The sequence below is a fragment of the Somniosus microcephalus genome, chromosome 20, assembly GCF_052327205.1.
Source record: "Somniosus microcephalus isolate GS21.2 chromosome 20, FLI_Smic_1.0, whole genome shotgun sequence".
Classification (NCBI taxonomy): Eukaryota; Metazoa; Chordata; class Chondrichthyes; order Squaliformes; family Somniosidae; genus Somniosus; species Somniosus microcephalus.
In genome coordinates, this window is record NC_141006.1 from 70365170 (window position 1) to 70389026 (window position 23857).

At 47.7% G+C, this 23857-nt stretch overlaps 1 protein-coding gene across 1 annotated transcript in view; it reads right to left on the bottom strand.

The window, feature by feature from the left end:
- Positions 1 to 3747: 3747 nt before the first annotated feature.
- LOC147103395 (proto-oncogene tyrosine-protein kinase LCK-like) overlaps positions 3748 to 23857 on the bottom strand; it is a 183434-nt gene continuing 163324 nt past the window's right edge. Inside the window, exons 13-14 of the mRNA XM_085962951.1 lie at positions 8254 to 8385; positions 3748 to 5144 (exon numbers count right to left, since the gene is read on the bottom strand). Coding sequence (XP_085819077.1) covers positions 4942 to 5144; positions 8254 to 8385 — 335 coding nt within the window. The 3' untranslated portion in view covers positions 3748 to 4941. The remainder of the gene's footprint in view (positions 5145 to 8253; positions 8386 to 23857) is intronic.

Sequence of the window (23857 nt, forward strand, 5' to 3'; positions counted from 1 at the left end):
CCTCTTTGCTCTGTTCGGTTTTCCCAGCTATATTCATAGCGACCGGGGCTCGTCCTTCATGAGCGACGAACTCCGTCAGTACCTGCTCATGAGAGGTATTGCCTCAAGCCGGACCACCAGCTACAACCCCCGGGGGAACGGACAGGTTGAAAGAGAGAACGCGACGGTCTGGAAGGCGGCCCTCCTAGCCTTAAAATCTAGGGGCCTTCCGACCTCCCGTTGGCAGGATGTCCTACCCGATGCGCTCCACTCCATCCGGTCACTGCTGTGTACAGCCACCAACGCAACCCCCCATGAGCGAATGTTTGTTTTTCCCCGGAGGTCCACATCCGGTAACTCACTACCACACTGGCTGACGTCCCCAGGGCCCGTCCTGCTGAGGAAGCATGTAAGGTCCCACAAAACGGCTCCCCTGGTAGAGAAGGTTCACCTCCTCCATGCCAACCCCCAGTACGCCTACGTGGCATACCCGGACGGGCGGGAGGACACAGTCTCCATTAGAGATCTGGCACCCTCGGGGTCCACTGACCCGCCACCATTGCCCCCCACCACGACCCCCTCCGACACGGCCCAAAATTCAGTAGACCCAATTCTCACCCCTGTCCATTCCACCCCAGTAGACGGCATGCCACGCCCCCAGGACCAGCCGGAGCCCACTCGCCCACCCAACACCAAAGGGGACGATACGCCGGTGCTGGACCCCGCTCAAGACGCGTCGTGGGAAGCTGTACCATCGCAACCGTCGCCACGAAGATCTCGACGGCAAACGAGGCCGCCCGACAGACTCGCCTACTCGAACTTTTGATACACTTCACCCCGCCGGACTTAATTTTAAACGAGGGGTGAATGTGGTAAACCACTGTAGTTCACTGTGTTCACTGTTGTTGTTGTTGTTGTTGTCGTTCACTCTTGTTTCACTGTTGTGCCTGACTATGCCTCAGCTGACTCCGCCCCTGGGCTACCGAGTATAAGAGCGGCCGCATGGCTGCTCCTGGCATTCGGTCGTCCACTAGAGGCATAGTCCTGATCTGTCTGAAGTGCAATTCAGTAGTTAATAAAAGCCTGTTGTTCTGAACTCTGCCTAGCCTTTTATTAGAATTGATAGCGCATCACATCATCAGTGCGAATCTTGTCCTATGATTGCAGCAATTTTTTTTAATGCTATTACCATATGAATTAATAGCCAAACACAGAACAGAATCCAAACTTTATTTCCTTAATTAATTTTAAAGAAAAAAGCTCAAAACTTTAACAGATTTTTAAAAAATTTATTCGTTCGTGGGATGTGGGCGTCGCTGGCAAGGCCAGCATTTATTGCCCATTCCTAGTTGCCCTTGAGAAGGTGGTGGTGAGCCGCCTTATTCAAAGTGGAGGAGAAGCATCCGGGAAGGCGCCGAACACCTCGAGTCTCTTCGCCGGGAGCAAGCGGAAGCCAAGCGCAGGCAGCGCAAGGAGCGCACGTCAACCCAAGCACCCCACCCACCCGCCCCTTCAACCACCGTCTGCCCCACCTGTGACAGAGACTGTAGGTCCCGCATTGGACTCATCAGTCACCTGAGAACTCATTTTTAATGTGGAAGCAAGTCATCCTCGGTTCAGAGGGACTGCCTAAGACGAAGAAGAAGAAGGAGAAGAAGAGTACAACTGAGTGACTTGCTCGGCCATTTCAGGGGGCAGTTAAGAGTCAACCACATTGTTGTGGGTCTAGAGTCACATATAGGCCAGACCGGGTAAGGGTGGCAGATTTCCTTCCCTAAAGGACATTAGTGAACCAGATGAGTTTTTACGACAATCCAGTAGTTTCATGGCCACCATTACTGATACTAGCTTTTTATTCCAGATTTAAAAAAAATTGAATTAACTGAATTTAAATTCCCCAGCTGCTGTGGTGGGATTTGAATCATCATGTTGTATATATGAGATCATTAGTCCAGGCTTAACTGGCTTATTAGTCCAGTAACAGAACCATTATGCTACCATACCCAAGGAGGAAGTTACTAAATGCACAAAAGCCCTAAATATTACGCAGCATCTATATATCTGTACAACATTTATATATTGTGTCAAATCAAAAAGGAAATTGTTGCCTTGACAGAAAGTTCAATGAACTTGTGTTCAGAAAGCCAATATTTTATTTTGTTTAAAAAAAAAAATCTGCACCATACAAGAGATAAAAAAATAACCTACAAAAACAAGTAATCCATGCAGACCACTGACGTTTAAAGAATCCCTCCTCTCCACTCCTGCACGGCCTTTGACTCTCAGGAGACATCCTTTTAGCTGGGAAGACGGGCCCACTGAAGGGATCAGTCACATTGATGTGAATTATAGCGACATTTTGTTATTAGGCGACGCAAGAAGCTTTCTTGCAGGACGAGAAGGCTGTATCAGTTCCGCTTCACGTAACGCAAGCATGCACACATCTCTGTTAACCAGCAAGTGGATTATCCTGCTGCTGATGGGATTATTTCCGCATATTCAGTCACGTTCACCTTATTTGCAAATACCACGACAACCCTGTCACCGTCACTTCACGTTACAGGCAAAATAGTTTTGGAATACAACATGGAAATATATTCCTATTTTTTAAAAACAATGTCAGATGGGTATGGTAGCATAGTGGTTATGTTATGCCCAGAGGCCTAATGATCTAGAGGCAAGGATTCAAATCCCACCACCAGCAGTGAAATTCAGTTAATTCATTTAATAAATCTGGAATAAAAAGCTAGTTTCAGTAATGATGACCATGAAACTAACAGACTGTTGTAAAAACCCATCTGGTTCACTAATGTCTTTCAGGGAAGGAAATCTGCTGTCCTTACCCAGTCTGGCCTATATGTGACTCCAGACCCACAGCAATGTGGTTGACTCTTAACTGCCCTCTGAATTGGCCTAGCAAGCCACTCAGTGACTCACCACCACCACCTTCTCAAGGGCAATTAGGGATGGGCAATAAATGCTGGCCGTGCCAGCGACGCCCACATCCAGTGAATGAATAAAAAATATACAATACAGTCGAGTCAGCTATTATGCTTAACCATTAGAGGTGAAGTCATTATTTGGGGAATGTGGAGACAAAGTTTCACTTCAAGGAGCTGGAAACAAAACAATGTACATTAATATTACCTGATCTGTACGATTCGAAGTGGGGGTGGCATTAGTTTTGATCAAGGATATTGTCCTTTCACAGAATCCCCACAGTGCAGATAGAGGCCATTCGGCCTATCGATCCTGCACCGACACATATCCCACCCTATCCCCGTAACCCCACGTATTTAATCCCCTAACACTAAGGGTCAATTTATCATAGCCAAATCAACCTAACCCGCACATCTTTGGACTGTGAGAGGAAACCGGAGCACCCGGAGGAAACCCACGCAGACACAGGGAGAATGTGCAAACTCCACACAGACAGTCGCCCGAGGCCGGATTTGAACCCAGGTCCCTGGCACTGTGAGGCAACAGTGCTAACCACTATGACACCGTGCCCAATTCTGATGATCCCCTACTCCCTATAATGTGGAAGACTTTGCACGGTGTGCTATCTGATGGCCTAGCTGAGAACTGTTTGGAAACACCCCAAGTGTGGCAGGTAGTATTAAGTGGCAGGTAGATCTTGGACTCCAATGTGTAACTTCTAGGTTCGAAAGCTGGAACTGTAATTGTTAGGCTAAAAGAGCACCATTAAATTTAACTAATTCTAAAAGATTGATTTGAATAAAATTATCATAGAAACTCAAAGGCGTCTTTCAAAAAAAGAATGTCTTTAATAGAAATTAGATAATGTAGCATAAATAGTTCAAATGGAGCATGTGCATTTCTAAATTCTAAGTAAAAGCTACATAAAGTTATCAAAATTCATAATGGTGGCTCAGGGCCATCAGAAAATATTACAATATTGTATACTTTGCCTTTACCTTTCATTACTTGAGCATCCCCGATTTCCATCGCTCCACCATTGGCGGCCGCGTCTTCAGCTGCCTGGGCCCTAAGCTCTGGAATTCCCTCCCTAAACCTCCCCGCCTCTTTAAGACGCTCCTTAAAACCTACCTCTTTGACCAAGCTTTTGATCATCTCCTCATGTGGCTCGGTGTCAAATTTTGTTTGATAACGCTCCTGTGAAGCACCTTGGGACGTTTTACTACGTTAAAAACACCATATAAATGCAAGTTGTTTTTGCTATTTACCATATTGTATCAGATGTGCTGATTGAAGCTTGGACAATGACTTACGGCAATTGGAAGACAAAGGTAATTCTAATGAGAGGGGAATAGACGAACCCCTAAACTAATTGCAATAAGGGGTGTACCTCATTATGGTACATACAAATCAAACACTTGACTAATAAACCCCTAGAAGCATGCCATTAGCCTAACAGATAATCTCCAATAGGATTTTAATTTTCACCAGGGTGTACCGTAAACACAAGACATATTTCATGCACTTAACCAATATCCTCACTGTGTTTGGTAAAAGTTTGAATTTTGCCATTGGTATTTGTTATATGAAAAATGTGCAATGGAACTCTAAGAAAGCTAAAAAAAAAAAGCTCCAAGTTGGTGCGATTCATTTCTAATAAACCCAATCAATGAGATCGCGGCCAGGAATTTCCTCGGAGATGCTCTCACCAGAAGTGTGGCAGAAATCCTATTTACGCATCCAGCGGAGTGGGAGCAGCACGAGGGAAATTCCTGACTCATACCTCACAGTGAAAAAAAAAATCAGTTCACCATATCCAACCTACAGTCAATTGTGTATTACAGATAAAATGACCACTCCAAGGCTCCCTTGGGCCAGCAAGTATTTTAGCTGGCTAACCAAGTTGGCATCGTGAACTAAAGTATATCCTCCCCCGCCCCCGAATTCTTGTAGCTCCCCAAAATTTATTTCAGAGTTTCCATCCCCAAACAATTTTTTCAATGCTAGGGCACATGGTCCCCGTTAAGGCTGTTGTTGGTACTGAGATTCAGTGGCTGTAAAGAAGTCCTCCAGTACACTTTGCAGATATTCAAATGTTGGCCGGTCTTCAGGCTTTTCTCTCCAGCAATGCATCATAACTTCATAGAGTTCTTCAGTACAGTTTTCAGGGGCTGGCATTCGATAGCCCCGTTCCAAATTCTGAATTACTTCAGGATTGGACATTCCTAGGGACAATGATAGAGAGAGGTGAAGACTTACTAAGTGAGAGAGAAAGAGAACAAGCAATTGTATGACAGAGAAAGCTGGAAAAAGAGAGCTAAACTTCAAATTTAGGAAATAGCTTGTTAACACTCCTGTGGAAGGCTCTGCATGGCTAATCACTACTGAAGTACGATGGACACCAGGCACCCAAGGAACCATACTCCGCCAAAAAGTAAGTGTCAATCGTGGCTCAGTGTGTAGCATCCTCGCCTCTAAGTCAGAAGGTTGTGGGTTTAAGTCCCACTCCAGAGACTTGAGTGCCAAAAACCTAGGCTGATACTCCAGTGTAGTACAGAGGGAGAGCAGCACTGCCGGAGGTGCCGTCTTTCGGATGAGACGTTAAACCGAGGCCCGGCCTGCCCTCTCAGGTGAATGCAAAAGATCCCACGGCACTATTTCAAAGAAGAGCAGGGGAGTTCTCCCCGGTGTCCTGGCCAATATTTATCCCTCAATCAACATCACTAAAACAGATTATCTGGTCATTATCACATTGCTGTTTGTGGGAGCTTGCTGAGCGCAAATTGGCTGCTGCGTTTCCCACATTACAACAGTGACTACACTTTGGGATGGCCAGAGGTCGTGAAAGGTGCTAGGAATGCAAGTATTTCTTTCTTTAAGAAGGGGAGAAAATTCACCAATAAATAAAATTAAATCGCAGCGGTTATGGCTAAAGTCAGAAAACACCCCACTGAAGTCAAACAACTGGAATATAAGGGAAAAATAAATAAAATTCAAATACAGGAAACTCTTTTTTTATCCGGCACCGACAGGACTGGCGTGATGCCGGTTGATCAAAAAGTCCGGATTACAGAGAGGTATACTTACCAAGGTACAAGAGCCCCATACATGGCCACAGGTGCAGGAGCCCCGGTTACCCGGCACTTGTGCAGGAGTCCCGGTTACACAGCACTTGTGCAGGAGTCCCGGTTACATGGCCACAGATCCAGGTGTCCCGATAACATGGCCACAGATCCAGGAGTCCCGGTTACATGGCCACAGATCCAGGAGTCCCGGTTACATGGCCACAGATCCAGGAGTCCCGGTTACACGGCCACAGATCCAGGAGTCCCTGTTGCACGGCCATAGGTGCAGGAACCCCGGTAACACGGCCACAGATCCAGGAGTCCCGGTTACACGGCCACAGATCCAGGAGTCCCGGTTACCCGGCACTTGTGCAGGAGTCCCGGTTACACAGCCACAGATCCAGGAGTCCCTGTTGCATGGCCATCGGTGCAGGAACCCCGGTTACACGGCCACTGAACCTACTCCTGAATGTTGCCGGTTAAAAGAGAGTTTCCTGTAATTGTATTTCTTTTGACAGGTCAAGGCTATATTGGTAAGTATGCAGCCCATTTTTCACTACACACTAAATAAAAATCTTGTCGGGATAAGAAAGTTTGTCAACAGTACGGTGGAAGGTTCCAAATTGATGATAAAGACTCCCAACTTGAGTGGGTCATTTAAATGCATTATACATATTTTTTTACAAAGCTGTTTGAAGTTGCAGTCAAATGTTGTGAACCGAATGTAGTCTTAAGTGACAACAATTTTAAAATTGGCACGCTAATCGCTCCTCAGCCCACTGGGAGTATCACAGCAACAAGGGTGCACATTGATGATTGCGGCGTCAGTGAATTGCAGCACTGTACTTTAAACTGCTTTCCGAGATTGGAATGGGTGAGAAACAAGTTCAGAAAACGCCGAGGTGTTAAAAACTGGTACGCGTCGCGCTCATTTTTTCAGGCGTAAAATGGGCACAACGGTGGAAAATTTGGCAGCGGGTCGGGCCACGCCCAATCTGTGCGTGCGTGCGTTCGGGCCACTGTTAAATTCGTCGAGCCCATTTTTCGGGCGTCTCGGGCAACCACTTAAAACAGGCATTAGGCCCCTGGCAGATGGTTAATGAGAAGCCTGTTTAAGGATCCATCTGGGAAACTGGTTTCCAAAGAGAGGAGCAAGATCCGCTTCAGATTATTCAGCAGCTGCTGCTCCCGCCACCAACAGGTAAGAGTTAAAAAATATATATATAATGTTATGAATCTTATGATCCATGAAGAAAGACTCATGAAATAACACTGGACGGCCAGCTGGTGGCGCCATCCAAGGAGTATAAATACTCGGACGTGGGCCCAGCTTGCCCAGGACATTTTGTAAACAGGAACTAGTGAAAGATAACTAGACCTCCATGTTTTGAAACAAGTCGATTAAAGCCTTGCTTTATACTCGAACCAAGTGCGTAGTGAGTTTTATTACGTCCTATATACAGGAAACTCTTTTTTATTCGGCACCGACGGGACCGGCATGGTGCCGGTTTATCAAAAGGTCCGGATTACAGAGAGGTATAGTTAAAAGGTACGAGAGCTCCGTACACAGCAACAAATCCAGGCTTCCCTGTTGCTTAGCAACAGCTGCAGGAACTCCGGCCACAGACCAAGCATCCCTGTTGCTTAGCAACAAGTGCACGAACCCCGGTTACACAGCCACAGAGCCAGGAACTGCCACTAATATGAAGTAAAACTTACCTGAACCTTCTCCTAAATTTTGCCGGTTAAAAGCGAGTTTCCTATATTTTAACAAGCGCTGCTGCAGACCCAGGAGGAGCAAGACAGTGCCCCTGATTGCACAGTATCCCGATCAGGTCTCTCTCCCCACACCCCCCCCACCCCACCACCCCACCCCGATGTACATTATGTGCTCGTGGGCGAGCTGGCTGTGGAAGTGCAGCAGGCACTTGGCAACCCACCCAGTTAATATGAATGAGGCCCGAGGCACAATTTCGAGCCGGCCTCGAGCCTCCTGGTTCGGGAGTGCGTCGCGGCTGCATCACTACCTTCGCGCCAGAAACTGGCCGTCGATAAATTTCTGTCCCTGAATACGTTAGAAATGAGTGACATGAAATCACATTTTTTGTAATACAAACCATGGATGCAAATCACACTTGTCATAATCAAATGTACAAAAAAACCCCCATTAAATTTGTAATGGGACAGCTAAGTTGACATATCACTAACCGTTTGAAAATGGCATTCCAGTAACATACCAAAAATATCAGACAGTATTCACACACTATACCTGGATATGGTATCCGTCCATAGGTTACAATTTCTGTAAGCAAGACTCCAAAACTCCAGACATCCGACTTGATGGTGAATGTGCCATAGTTTATGGCTTCTGGTGCTGTCCACTTGATGGGGAATTTAGCTCCTAAACAAAAAGAGGGAGATAAAATGTTCAACGTCCATTTATATTTAGTGAGACCAGGAAGGTAATGTTGATGTGGATACGAGATAAAGGATTATATATAGTTTGGAACATCGCAAGAGCAGTCTGATAAGCGGTGGATAATTGTTGCTGGGTTATCCTAATTTCATTTGGTCGAGGTGAACCTAATCTATTAAAACCTTTCCTCTTAAAGTTTCACATCACATTTTGCAACACATCATTTGAACAGTGCTTGCAGGAGAATAGGCTGCCAGCTTAATTTTTTTCTTGGATTTTAATACATGACAACTGACGTAAGAAAACTGCTAGGCACTTGGTCTAAGCGTTAAACAAAGCTTTAATCAACTGTTTTACAACATGGAGGTCTAGTTGTGTCCTTCACTAGTTCCTGTTAAGAATGTCCTGAGCAAGCTGGGCCCGTGCCCGAGTATTTATACTCTCCCTGGACAGCGCCACCCGCAGGCCGCTCAGTATTATTTCATACGTCTTTCTTTCATGAATGACTGATTCATGTCAATGACCATCCATTAAAACCCATGTCTGGGAAAATATAGCACTTGAACTGGCTGAGGGATACACAGTCAAACTTTACTGTGGATCCCCCTGTTAGGAGGGTTCTTTTCACTGGAACACAGAAGTTTAGGAGGAGATCTGATAGAAATGTTCAAAATTAAGAGGGGTAAATAAGGTAAGTTGTGAAAACATATTTCCACTGATCGGTGAGTTGGTAACTAGAGGGCATACATTTAAGATCACCACCAGTTTGAGGACTTTTTTTTAAGCAGAAGGTTGTATCCTAGCAGAAGCTAACAGAATCCATTATAGCTTTTAAAAGGGATGTTGGAAAATGTTTGGAAAAGAAAATAATTAAAAGGGAACGTGGAAAGGGCAGGGGATGAGACTAATTCGATGGCTCTTTCAGAGAGCTGGTACAGATGCAATGGGCCAAAGAGATGCAAAATTCGCTGATTCTGTGACTGAAAATCTTAAGAGGTTGGGTTTAGCACAAACTACACTCACTTGACAATTAGTCAAATCTCTACTCTAAGGCCGCGAAATTCGGCTCCTTTGTGCCTGCCGTTAGTGCCCCCGGAGACGTTAACGAGGCGCAAAGGGCTTATCGCCTGGGCGGGAGCACTAATAGCGCCTGCCGAGAAATTTGATGGGATGCTACTGAGGCACTAGCCGATAGTGCTGCGCCACCGCCGGTAGCGCCCCGGGCCGCTGCGCCGCCAGCGATGACATCACTGCCATGCGCCGCGACCCCTTACCGCCCCACGGCAGAAATTCGGCTGCGCCCCACAAGGCAGCTGCGGGCGGTGTCTGTACCAGCCATGCAGGTTGTGAGCCGGGCCGACCTCCGCTCGTGGGGCGCAAATTAAAGGGAGGTGCGGCCGCGACCCGTGCCACCATTTTATTTTTTTTGGCTGACCTCCAGGTCAGTCCTCCGTGGCGTGGTCCCTGGCCGCCATCGTGCAGTCCGGCACCACGCCACCCTGGTGGGCTAGTGTGGGCCATTGGAGGCCCTGCAGAGCTCGCAGTGTCCCGCCCCTTTAATGGAAGGGGAGGGGCACTGAAACGCGTCAGCGCTATGCGGAGCGGCTGCGTAGCGCTCCGGCGCTACCACACTTTGCGCCCCCGACACTGCCCCGAGAGGAAGTGGAGCGCCCGAGATAGCGCTCAGCTTCCTCGCTGGGGTGGTAAGCCGAATTTAGCAGCCGGGGCGGTACTTCCACGCCGGGCGCTAAATCTCCAGCGATAATTCGGTTACTGCCTCCAAACGGTATTGCATCATAATCGTCTGGTCACCCCTCAGCTTTCTCAGCTGCAGTGAAATAAATCCCCATCTTCTCAACTCTCACTTCATGACTACTTGTGAATAGAGGCCCTGATCCAAGGAGGATGGGTTAATGACTGAATGGAAGATCTTGCACAAATGCTTACACAATTAACGGGGACATCATCTAACCTCAGATAGACTCATTCAGTTGGACAAAAGGATCACCTGGATGCAAAACATGATAAATGTCAAGGCATTGATTAACTTGTAATTTTCTATATGGAGTGATCAGACCACCACCAATGAAGTGATTTGATTGGTCTGCATCTGGGTCAGTCTTGGGTCGCATATTTGATATCAAATCCCACGTTATTGTCTTTATGTAATCAAGCTTGGGATGTATTTGAAATAGAGAACATTGGGGATTCCTTGGTGTAGCTCCCCATGGGTAGGATGACAGGGGAGTTACTTAGAGGTTGTTTCCATCTGGCTGGAGAGTCTAGAACCAGGGGGCACAGTCTCAGGATAAGGGGTCGGCCATTTAAGACTGAGATGAGGAGGAATTTCTTCACTCGGAGTGTTGTGAATCTTTGGAATTCTCCACCCCAAAGGGCGGTGGATGCTGCATTGTTGAGTATATTCAAGGCTGAGATCGATAGATTTTTGGACTTGAGGGGAATCAAGGGATATGGAGATCGGGCAGGAAAGTGGAGTTGAGGTAGAAGATAAGCCATGATCTTATTGAATGGCGGAGCAGGCTCGAGGGGCCGTATGGCCTACTCCTGCTCCTAATTCTTATGTTCTTATCTTATGTTCTTATTGCGTGGATATTTATTGACTGTTCATTCTGGTTCCATAGAATGTGTTCATTCCAACAAAGCCAGCACTGATGGAAAGTTTCTGAAAATGTTGTTGCTTTTAGTGAGAGTTTGGTTAGTGTTGTGCTTTGTGCAGTTAATTTCGAACAAAGTTCCGGGATCAGTCAGCGGGGCATATTGTAATCAGGATTGTGGGTACGATGCAAGAATCCAGTTTCTTACCAAAGTATGATTGTGAGGTAAGAAATTGCGAAGATACGAACTTTGAGATAACATTTGATCTCTGCATGTCCTGAAGCTTCTAACATGCTACCCACATAAGAACAGGTTATCATATACAATACCAGTAAACTCCAACTCTATTGCCACACGCTACTACTACTGTTAAAGGTTACCATACCGTAAGTGTCCTCTGGACCAAGACTGCAATGTGGGACCAAACAAAATGCGTTGTAAGAGCTGTGGCTCCATAACAGCATATTGTGGAAGAACCTTCTGCAATCAGCCAGGATCTCATTGAATGGCAGAACAGGCTCAAGGGGCCAAATGGCCTCCTCCTGTTCCTAATCACACTTTGTTTTTATTTTATAGGTCTCTATTTTAAAACTTTTGGGGGGAAAAATTTGGTGTCACCCCTTTTGGGGCACTAACGTCGCCAGGGCACTAATTTTAGCGCCCCGAAAAAATTAGCACCCCTCCGCCTGAAATTCAGTTGTAGCGCCCCAAGCAGGAGGCGGAGTGCTACTGCAAGCGCTCCCCCTCCTTCCTGGGGTGCTACAACTGAATTTTGCACGCCACGTGCAACAGAGCCACGCGTGTCGGCACGTAGCGCCGTGTCATTGCAGGCCTCCCTCCCCTGCTTAAAGGGGAGGGGCCTAGCACAGCGGGTACCGGGGGCCCTGCTGGACCACCGGGGAGCGGGGTGCAGGGGAAACAGCCCAGCCCTCAAGAGGAGCACCGGGCTGAGCGATTGTGGCCGGCACCCTGAAGAAAAAAGGGGAAGAGGGGCAGGTGCTGGCAGTCGGCCAAAAAAAAATGGCCGCCTGACACCTGCCCTTTAACTAGCGCCGCCGCGGCTGCAAAAACGGCACCCTGACCCTGTCGGACATATCGTCCGGCGATAGGTCAGGGGGCGCAACCTAAGTTTGCAGCCGGGGCGCGAGCGGGGCGCTAGCGGTACCGCGCCCGGGCGCTGGGGGATTTACGCCCCATTAGTGCAACCTGGAGGCGCTAACTAGAGGCACAAATTGAACCAATGTTTCCCCCTTACAGTTTCTCAAACTCTACCACAAGATGGCACTCTGAACTAAAGTGCTATCCTGGTATTTTCTTCTGGTGTTAGCAATTACTGATTTATGATACAATCAATGTTCCTTCTAATTTTTTTTCCGTGTGCGGCCCCTTTAAACTTGCTGCGCGGCCCTAGCACGTGTGGTTTCTCTTCCAGCGGCAGGAGCTGGTGAGCGGCCTGCGTGGGACCTCGCGATTGGCGCACTACCGCAGGGCCGCGCACCCGAGGGGGAACACTGGAGGCAACGTTTACTCATTAAACATCGGACTGTTTATTTCTGCTTAAACATTTCTCAAACGTACTGACAGAACTATAAGGTAAACTGTGAGGGACCCCCTCTCATCAATGTTTCCAATGGGAAAACCCACCAGCAAATGTTACATAGTCAAGAGAAACTGGGTACAATTGATTTTTTTCCACTACTATCCCGCAGTCTTTTCTTTCCCTCATTCTTTGATATGCCCACCATCATTTCTGTTACCAAAATGACTGACGCCACATTATTGAAGGATTGTGGGTGTGAAAAACAGACTGCAGCTTCTGGGGATAACACTTTTGGATTGACTCACTTTCACAACAGTGGCTGTTAATCATGATGCACTTTATGATAGCTAGGACTTAAATTAGTGGCAAATACTTTGCAGAACTCGTGGGTTTACCCCCTCCCTGAGCAATACTCTGAGCGTTCTCCCGGAGCCGTCCCATTGCTGGAAGAGGGCAGCAGAAATTTCAACTAAAGTGAGCTGCCTTTCTGCTGCTGACCGAAGGTCTGTGATGCTCCATTTTATAATGGTCCATTAAAGGAGAAAGACTTGCATTTACAGGAAAAGTTCTGATATCCGGCACCGACAGGACCGGCGTGTTGCCGATCCATCAAAAGTGCCGGACATGCAAAGTCAACGTCGAAGCATACGGAGATAAAAATCTCCGTATTTGACAACAAACACTGTTGCTCAGCAACAGCTCGTAAACACTCGGCCCGTACCTTGAAGCATCTCTGAAGCTGTTGCGAAGCTCCAAAGACGCTTTCCAGAGCCTGCCTGTTAACAGAATGCTAGGAGAAGAAAAAAAAACGAACTAAAACGGCTGCTGATTTCTGCCGTTAGAGCAAAGTTTCCGGCCATACAACCTCCGGATAAATCAAAGTTTCCTGTATATAGCACCTTTCACGACCACCGAACGTCCCAAAGCGCTGTACAGCCAATTAAGTACTTTTGAAGTATAGTCACTGTTGTAATGTGGCAGCCAATTTGCGCACAGCAAGCTCCCACAAATAGCAATGTGATAATGACCAGATAATCTGTTTTAGTGATGTTGATTGAGGGATAAATATTGGCCCCAGGACACCGAGGATAACTCCCCTGCCCTTCTTCGAAATAGTGCCATGGGATCTTTTGCGTCCACCTGACAGGGCAGACGGGGCCTCGGTTTAACGTCTCATCCAAAAGACGGCACCTCCGACAGTGCGGCACTCCCCTGGAACGTCAGCGTAGATTTTTGTGCTCAAGTCTCTGGAGTGGGACTTGAACCCACAACCGTTCTTCTGACTCAGAGGCGAGTGTGCTACCCACCGAACCAAGGCTGACACTGTGACTTGTTATGTTTACTGTAGCATTTTATCATAGAAACATAGTCTTGCGGATGAGACGTTAAACCGAGGCCCTGTCTGCTCTCTCAGGTGGACGTAAAAGATCCCACGGCACTATTTCGAACAAGCGCAGGGGAGTTATCCCCGTTGTTCTTTATCAACACTCACTCCAATTTTCCTATAGTTTCTCCCCTCAAGGTGGTGACTTATGCTGGAGGGAGGTGCACGTCACAGTGGCAGCAGCCCTTCTGTTCTTCACAAAAGTAACCATTCTTTAAGTATGGGCCTTGACAATGAATGTTAACTGGCCGTTTGGCTGTGGGGTATATCAGATTCTGTGCTCACCCAATATTCACACATTTACACCTTCCAGCGGGTGTCACTGGACAGCAATCAAGAGTACAAACTCCAGCTCATTTCTTTCATGCTCCATTGCCAGCAGAGATCAATTCTAGACCTCAGCACTGCCAGCTTCTGCAATGGAAATACCTGGCCATAAAGAAGAGTAAGAGTTGCGGAGGGGCGTCATTCCCCTTTCAGCCAAAGGATGGAACATTTTGTACTTTTTGAATGCAAAATGGATCAACTTTTTTGTTGACTAAAAGTAATGGCTCAGTTGGCGGCACCCTCGCCTCTTGAGGTCAGAAGGTCGTGGGTTCAAGTCCCACTCCAAAGACTTGGGCACAAAAATCTAGGCTGACACTCCAGTGGAGTGCTGCACCTTGTCGGAGGTGCTGTCTTTTGGATGAGACATTAAACTGAGTGTGCTCTCTCGGGTGGATGTAAAAGATCCCATGACACTATTTCGAAGAAGAGCAGGAGAGTTATCCCCTGGTGTCCTGGCCAATATTTATCCCTCAATCACTAAAATAGATGATCTGGCCATTATCACATTGCTGTTTGTGGGAGTTTGCTGTGTGCAAGTTGGCTGCCGCATTTCCTACATTACAACAGTGACTACACTTCATAAGAGAGTAAAAATTAAGAATAATATTACTCATGCTCATTATCCTTGTTTCTTGTATTGATGACATTCACCCAGATCCTTGGTGAATAACTTCGAAAGTAAATTGTGGTTGGTGTTGGCGACAGCATGAATGGACTTGGCAAAGAAGCATAAAGCCTCTTTTGTCACAGCTTGAGGTTAAGGGACTATGCTGAAGAATGGAACATTTTCATACTTTGCAGCACTGCACAAGCAGTCGGGAAAACAAGAATTTAAACTGGGGACAATGTAAAACAGGAGAGCGACCCCTGTAGGGATTGTACATGTACTGGTTTCTAAAAACTCACAAAATCAAAGATCACCCTTAAAACAAATGGCTGGTAATAGAGGCCTCAAAAAAACAAAAAGTAGACTGATAGCAGATGCAGCCAAAACACAGAACAAGCAGAAAAAGAAAGCAGAGGTGTAGCGAGAAACACCGCACCCCAACTCAAAAATCAACCCACGCAGTTCTGTATCAGAAAGGTTTCAGGAAAATATTTTGATCAGAATTTGAGCTGCAAGTCAAGCTGAGAAATCCATGAGCAGTGATAATTGAGTGGAAGCAGGCTATGTTTGGAGTGGGCGATCAAGTAGTGACTAAAAGGACGTTTTCAAAAGTGGTCATCTAGAGCCATAGTCTGTTTCTTTACCTGTCCTATTACTATCTCGTCTCACCTTGAATATCTCTTAATGTCTCTTCTTTCATCCCCTCCCCCATTTCCCAGCACCCAAACTGCCTTTTGTTTCATTTCCTGCCTTTTCTCTCAGTCCTGACGAAGGGGTTCGACCCGAAATGTTAACTCTGTTTCTCTCTCCACGGATGTTGTCTGGCCTGCTGAGTTTTTCCAGCGTTTTCTGTTGTTATTTTAAAAAGTGGTCTTTCCCCAGTAGAATTACAAGGAAAGCTTTGGATCCCTGCTTGTAATCATACAAGCTGCAGCTGCAATATAATTCAGCTGGTGCATGTCAATGCATTGCTAAAAGCATTGCTGCATTGAAAATGTTGCACAGTTCTGGGCTGCTTCCTTCATCAGAATGATGATTCCCCCTTTTTTCTGCCCTTCTATTTTTCTCCCTTTCTCTCTTGAAGGCAGTTCATTTGGTCCCACAGGCCATGACTGCCCTCTGGTACCCACAATGTAATCATGGGGTAAACGCTCCACCCCAAACAAAAAAGTTCGGCAGCAACTTTCCTATGAAGGTGGTGAGGTTGATTTTCGGAGCGTGCGCTGGGAGTTGTTGCTGGCTGGCTGCAAAGATTGAGCCCATCCTGCAATTCCCCGATGTTAAAAGTAACATGTATGAAACGCTCACTGTCATGAATCTTACCATTCATGTAGGAATGACTCATGAGATAACACTGGACAGCCAGCTGGTGGCGCCATCCAAGGAAAGTATGAATGCTCGGGCGTGGGCCCAGCTTGCTCAGGACGTTTTTGTAACCAGGAACTAGTGATGTAATTAGAATCTCATGGTTGTGAAAGAGTTGATTAAAGCCTTGTTTTATACTCAAACCAAGTGCTTAGTGAGTTTTCTTACGTCACTCACCATTTAGAAAATATTTGTTGCAATCTAAAGGGCGTAAGATGCAATTCAAAACTGAGGAGTTAGCTGTGTCCCAGTGGGTAGCACTCTCTCTCGCCTCTGAGTCAGAAGGTTGTGGGTTCAAGTCCCATTCCAGAGACTCGAGCACAAAAATCTAGGCTGACACTCCAGTGCAGTGCTGAGGGAGTGCTGCACTGTCGGAGGAGCTGTCTTTCAGAGGAGTTGTTAAACCGAGGCCCCGTCTGCCCTCTCAGCTGGATGTAAAAGATCCGGCGGCACTATTTCAAAGAAGAGCAGGGGAGTTCTCCCCGGTGTCCTGGCCAATATTTATGCTTCAACCACCATCACTAAAATGCATGATCTGGTCATGTATCTCACTGCTGCTTGTGGGACCTTCCTGTGTGCAAATTAGCTGCTGCAACGTTTCCTACATTACAACAGTGACTACACTTCCAAAAGTACCAAATGGCTGTAAAGTACCTTGTGATATTCTGAGGTCATGAAAGGCACAATATCAATGCAAGACTTTTCACTGAATTTGTGACTGCTGAGTAACTGAACAGTTTCTGTGGATTTCTATCATTTTTTATTCACTTAACAAGAATCAACTGCAATCAAGCTAATTCAAACAGATATTTAGGATGGACATTGTACATATCTGATGTATAAGCAAGTTCTGTTCTTTAACCGAAACACTTACATCTGGCATCCTGACATCAGGAGCGTAAGTAAGAACCTCACAAAGGAGGTTCTCTCTACAGTTGACGGCAGTGAGCTGGTAAATGGAAACCAGGGCCAAGAAATTCCCCTCGGGCGGTGGGGCGAAGCGGGCGGTACCGATCGGCCGCCTGTTATACGCACCCCCTGATATTAAGTTCCATCGCAGTCAGTGGAACCGAATATTGGGTGCTGCCTTTAAAGGGAGGCCAATCCAATACCGCCCGCTCCGCTTCACCGCCCAAGCCGAATTTCGAGGGCCGGAACTTTTAAATCAATATTTTGATGCTTCATGCAGCTAAGCAAAGGAGAAATTTATTTTTAAATATGAAGTTTTTTTCCCAGCCTAAACTTTTTCTCAACACACAAATCGTCACTTCATTTAGTTGAAAATTGGCTTAAGTTATTAATGTATTGGTTTAAAAAGAAAAAAATCGGTGTTGATTTTTTTCTCCATTTCTCTTGATCGGGTTGATTCCTTGCTCGAGTAGGGCTCGGTGGCATAGTGGTTAGCACTGTTGCCTCACAGCGCCAGGGACCTGGGTTCAAATCCGGTCTCGGGTGACTGTCTGTGTGGAGTTTGCACATTCTCCCCGTGTTTGCGTGGGTTTCCTCCGGGTGCTCCGGTTTCCTCCCACAGTCCAAAGATGTGCGGGTTAGGTTGATTGGCCATGACAAAAATTGGCCCTTAGTGTTAGGGGGGGATTAAATACGTGGGGTTACGGGGATAGGGCTTGTGTGGGATAGCTGTCGGTGTAGGGACCGGGTGCTAGGGTTTGGATGATCAGCCATGATCTCGTTGAATGGTGGAGCAGGCTCGAAGGGCCGAATGGCCTACTCCTGCTCCTATCTTCTATGTTTCTAAGGGGGCACTGGTCACCCTCTGCTTTATTGCCCATGGAACATTATTCCCGCGTGGGGCTCGAGCCAGCCGGTGACTCGGGTGGGGGGGGGGCTCACCACAGCCAAGACCAAACCTGTCCTCACGGCATGCCGACAAACAGACACTTCCACCAAGGATGCTGGGTAACGATCAGGAGCAGGAACCCTGGCCAAGATTCCTTTCACTGAACATAAGAACTAGGAGCAGGAGTCGGCCACACGGCCTCTCGAGCCTACTCCGCCATTCAATAAGATCGTGGCTGATCTTTTACATCAACTTTCCCGCCCTATCTCTTGATTCCCTTACTGCCCAAGACATCTATCGATCTTAGTCTTGAATATACTCAACGACTGAGCCTCCACAGCCCTCTGGGGTAGAGAATTCCAAAGATTCGCCACCCTCTGAGTGAAGAAATTCCTCCTCACTTCAGTTCACTGAGGGCAACTGTGGTAGCCCATTGGAGCTCGGCTAAAATGAGCTAACACCACAGATGAGGGGTCAACCTGGAGATCCTCCTGGTCTGTATGGCTTGGCGACTCACTGAAAAAACTTGCTCTTTAGGCCAATACAAGCTGCACATCTTCAAACCAATACTGCTTGATTTATCTCGTCATTATTACATAGGATTACATCGGATATACGGCACAGAAACAGGCCATTCGGCCCAACCAGTCCATGCCGGTGTTTATGCTCCACTCGAGCCTCCTCCCGTCTTTCCTCATCTAACTCTATCAGCATAACCCTCTATTCCCTTCTCCCTCATATGCTTGTCTTGCTTCCCCTTAAATGCATCGATACTATTCGCCTCAACCACTCCCTGTGGTAGCGAGTTCCACATTCTCACCACTCTCTGGGTAAAGAAGTTTCTTCTGAATTCCCTATTTGATTTCTTGATGACTATCTTATATTGATGGCCTCTAGTTTTAATCTTCCCCACAAGTGGAAACACTCTCTCTGTGTCTACTCTATCAAAACCTCTCATAATTTTAAAGACCTCTATTCGGTCACCCCTCAGCCTTCTCTTTTCAAGAGAAAAGAGACTCAGCCTGTTCATCCTTTCGACAGGTTTTTGGGCACTAAGGCGTCTTCTCTTCTACTTTTTGCACCCTTGATGATCTCCCCCAGTAAGGACCATGGCCTTCCACCCAGTTCCTCAATTTAAAATAAGCAAAGTCAGCAGCCACTTCATTCCAATGACGATAACCAAATAGGTGTGAAACTCTTGCCCAGATATGTCCTTTTGCAAGAAAAAAGACTTGTTATATTCTCCCTTATGTAGTACAATAGAATGGATTCTGCAAATGTGTAGGATCTGGATGACATCATGGGAAACTGCAGGCTACACAAATAATGTACTGCACTGAGTTATGTGTCCTGCCTGTGCACATTGCACTTTTGTGCACTAGGGTATATAGCTGGATGTCTACATGGTAGCTGCAGGTTAAGACCTTTACCAGAATAGTTAGGTTGCATCAGAGAGCGATATGTTGTGGCTTCCGGCATGGGGTCAGTACGCTTTCCCACACTGGCTGATTTCCTGTTCATTGTCTTACACAAACATCTGTCACTGAGTACAGCATTTAAACAATGCACTGTGACAATTATTAAAACATTAATCATTGGAGGTTGATGATTAAAGATGAGGTGTCCCGTTAAGCGCTCCTTGGGGATGAAATTCTGCAAAGTACTATTTTTTAGTGCACTGGTGAACACTCGTTCTGCGCATGTTTCTTTAACAAAATTGTCAACCTCATTTATTTTAGATGGGTTGATGACAGCCTCCAAATACTGCTTATAAGAATTTTACAGGAGTTTGTTTAGCAGTGCTCTATAAATAGTGCAGTGAAGTTTCAACTTCTAATGGTTCTGAAATGGAAAATAGGGTTAAAACAATTACTGAGCAAGCATGACTATGGGTTGGATTTTCTCAATGGGGATGTGATGGAGGCGGGACTCCCACTTTTTGGGTTGTAGTCCCGCCTCCATCAACTTGTGGCCAACCCCGCTATTTTCCCTTGATTGACCCAGTGGGCTCAGCAGGCCAATTAAGGGACACCTGGTTACTGGTGACGTCAGTGATTGACATTTCATCTGTCAAGAGCTTTTGACAGATGAAAAATCAGCGTTTGACAGCTCTGTGAAGCTGTCAAACACTGACAATCTGTCTTCTAACTTGAGTCCTTCTACTCAGACTCAGTTAGAGATCTCTTCTACCAGAAAACAGAATGCTGCAGCTTTTGACAGTTCAGCGGCCATTCTGCTTTCTGTGCCGGTGAGCTCAGGGACTCCCGAGAACTGAAGGAAGGAAGCCTGCAGGAGAAAGTAAAGGTAACTAAAACTTATTAAAACACTTTACACTTACCTCACACACTTACCTCTGCACACATGCACCCATCACTCACCTGCACAACGGACATCTCGACCCCTCCAACCCCTTCAGACCGACGGTCCGCCTCGCTAACTTGGCGTGGTTCGGAGCCATCGGGAAGCCCACACTTCAGGGCTAAAAATAGGGATTAGGCAAAAAACTGCCTGTTAACTACCTGTCAACAGGCAGTTAATTGGCACTAATCCCCTTCCCGCCTCGGGGAGGCGGCACCCAGCACAGGTCGGGTACCCACCTCCTGGGACATTGCCACGGAGGCGGGTTGGGGGCGGGATGGGTTCCTGCCCCCCCGATTCTGCAATTTTCCCACCACTCCCGCCTCCAAACCCGCCTCCACGGGGCTTGGAAATTCGAGCCCTATGGGTTAAAAATAATAATTCAAAAGTATTCAGCTGTCATAATTTCTGTCATTCTTTATTCGAAATGGTAAAGCTGTGTAACCAATTGAAAATTGCTGTAGTGTGTTTGCACCAAACTGAAAAAAAGTCAACTTTGGAATTTTCCAGCTTCCGTCAGAGTACCTACAAATAATTAACGGAGTCATGCCATGGGATGTAGCTGGCTTTTGTTTATAATATTCAGAGTTATATTTTTGGTGGATGTCACTTCTGGAACCAAAATGTGATGGAAAAGTAAACTGCCTCAAACTTATTGGACTAGAAATTGAGTGCCCTTAGCGCCGATTTTGCGGCGCTAGAGGGCCTAGCGCTGCATTTGGCGCCGGCGCCGAAATTGCCTGGGGCCCTTACGCCGTGGTAGACCGGTAGCGCTGCGCCGGCACCGATGACGTCATCGGTGTGCGCAGCGTCCCGGTTGCCATGCCGACGGGCCCCAGCGCCGAAATTCAGTTGCGGCCGCCTCGCCCGTGACAGCCGCAACTAAGACTCTGGCAACAGAGTCTTACGAGTCTTTGCGCCGGCGCATTAAAGGCCCCGCGGTGGCCGGCCGCTTTCCCGCCGGCCGCCTGGCCGCAGCTCCCTCCCCGGACATCCCCCCCCCCCCCCCCGGAACAGAAGCAAGCCCGGCACTTGTCCGAGGTGCCGGGCTCATTTTTTAAAAGATTTTTGCGGGCCGCGATCGGGTGCAGGCAGCTCCTCCTTAAGGGAAGGAGGAGGCCTGCACTTCCCGAGCCTGCCGCACCGCATCGGGTGCCGCAGCGCCGGAATTGCGGCGCGAAACGGCAGTTAGCGCCGATTTACCGCCGCAAAGACCCTTCAGTAGCGCCGGCAGCCGTTTGGGCGCGGTGCTACTGAATTTTTGGCGCGCGCAGGGGGACTTAGCGCCGGCACTAACTTCCGGCGCTAAAGCCCTGGCTAAGCCAAAACTCAATTTCTAGGCCAATGAGTGGGCAGCACCCTCACCTCTAGAGTCAGAAGGTTGTCATAGAGTCATAGGGCTAAAAATTGAGTAGCGCCCCAATTGAGGCGCTAACTTCGCCGGGGCGCTAAAAGTAGCGCCGCAGAAAAATTAGCACCCCCGCGCCGGAAATTGAGTGGTTGCGCCCCAAGAGGGAAGCAGGGCGTTACTGGAAGAGCCCCGCCTCCCTCTTGGGGCGCTGCGAGTGAATATCGTGGCGCTACGTGCTGCAGCGACGTCGCGCCGCGGTATTGCAGGCCTTCCTCCCCTTCTTAAAGGGGTGGGGCCTTGTGCAGCGCAACCTGGGGCCCAAGAGAAGTGCCAAGCTCTTGGAGCGCAGCCGGCACTCCGCGGCGGGGGGGGGGGGGGCGGCGGGGGGTTCAGGAGGTAGGATTGCAGGCAGGTGCTGGCAGGCGGCCAGCAACAAAAATGGTCGCCCCTCACCTTGCCTTTAAATTGCGCCTCCCCGGCCGCAGGTACGCCCCCCCTAACCCTGTCGGACATAGCGTCCGGCGGTAAATCAGGGGGCGCTCCCGAAGATCGTGGCCGGGGTGTGAGCGGGGCGCTGCGCACACCAATGTCATCATCGCCAGTGGCGCAGGGCGCTACCGGTTAGCGCCACCACTAACCTCCCGCTGAACTTTGCGGGAGGCGTGGGCAGTGCTGTGCCCAGGCGCTAGTTGGTTTGCGCCCCACTTAGCGCCCTCTTAAGGCGCTAACGGGTGGCGCTACCAACTGAATTTTTCCCCCATAGAGTTATACAGCACAGAAAGAGGCCCTTCGGCCCATCGTGCCCGCGCCGCCCATCAAGCCCTGTTTATTCTAATCCCATTCTCCAGCACTTGGTCCGTAGCCTTGTATGCTATGGCGTTTCAAGTGCTCATCTAAATGCTTCTTGAATGTTGTGAGGGTTCCTGCCTCTGCCACCCTTTCAGGCAGTGAGTTCCAGATTCCAACCACCCTCTGGGTGAAAAAGTTTTTCCTCAAATCCCCTCTAAACCTCCTGCCCCTTACCTTGAAAATATGCCCTCTGGTTATTGACCCCTCTACTAAGGGGAAAAGTTCCTTTCTATCTACCCTATCTATGCCCCTCATAATTTTGTACACCTGAATCAGGTCCCCCCTCAGCTTTCTCTGCTCTAAGGTAAACAACCCCAGCCTGTCCAGTCTCTCTTCATAGCTGAAGCGCTCCAGCCCAGGTAACATCCTGGTGAATCTCCTCTGCACCCTCTCCAATGCAATCACATCCCTCCTATAGTGTGGTGACCAGAACTGCACACAGTATTCCAGCTGTGGCCTAACCAGCATTTTGTACAGCTCCATCATAACCTCCCTGCTCTTATATTCTATGCCTCGGCTAATGAAGGCAAGTATCCCATATGCCTTTTGTGGGTGTCAAGTCCCACTCGAGAGACTTGAGCACAAAAAATCCAGGCTGACATTCCGGTGCAGTACTGAGGGAGTGCTGCACTGTCGGAGGTGCCGTCTTTCGGATGAGACGTTAAACCGAGGCCCCGTCTGCTCTCTTGGGTGAACGTAAAAGATCCCGTGGCCACTATTTTGAAGAAGAGCAGGGGTCCTGGGCCAATACTCATCCTTCAAGCAACATCACTAAAAACTGATTCTCTGGTCATTATCACATTGCTGTTTGATGGGAGCTTGCTGTGCGCAAATTGGCTGCCACGTTTCCTACATTACAACAGCGACTACACTTCAAAAAGTACCAAATGGCTGTAAAGCATTTTGGGACGTCTGGTGGTCATGAAAGGGGCTGTGTAAATGCAAGTCTTTCTTTCTTCCTTTCCAATGATAGTCACGTTTTTGTGAAAAATATCCTGCTTCTGTTTTACAAAGTATAGCTTTATTCAACACCTGGCAATCCACATCACTCTTTCCCTTATAATAAAATCACTGATTCCACGTTCTGACATTCACAAGTGTCAGTAGGAGAGCATTTTGGCGACAGTGACCATAATTCGGTGAGATTTAAGGTGGTCATGGAAAAAGACAAAGACGGCCCGGAAATAAGGGTTCTAAATTGGGGGAAGGCCGATTTTAATATGATAAGGCAGGATCTGGCCAAAGTGGACTGGGAGCAGCTG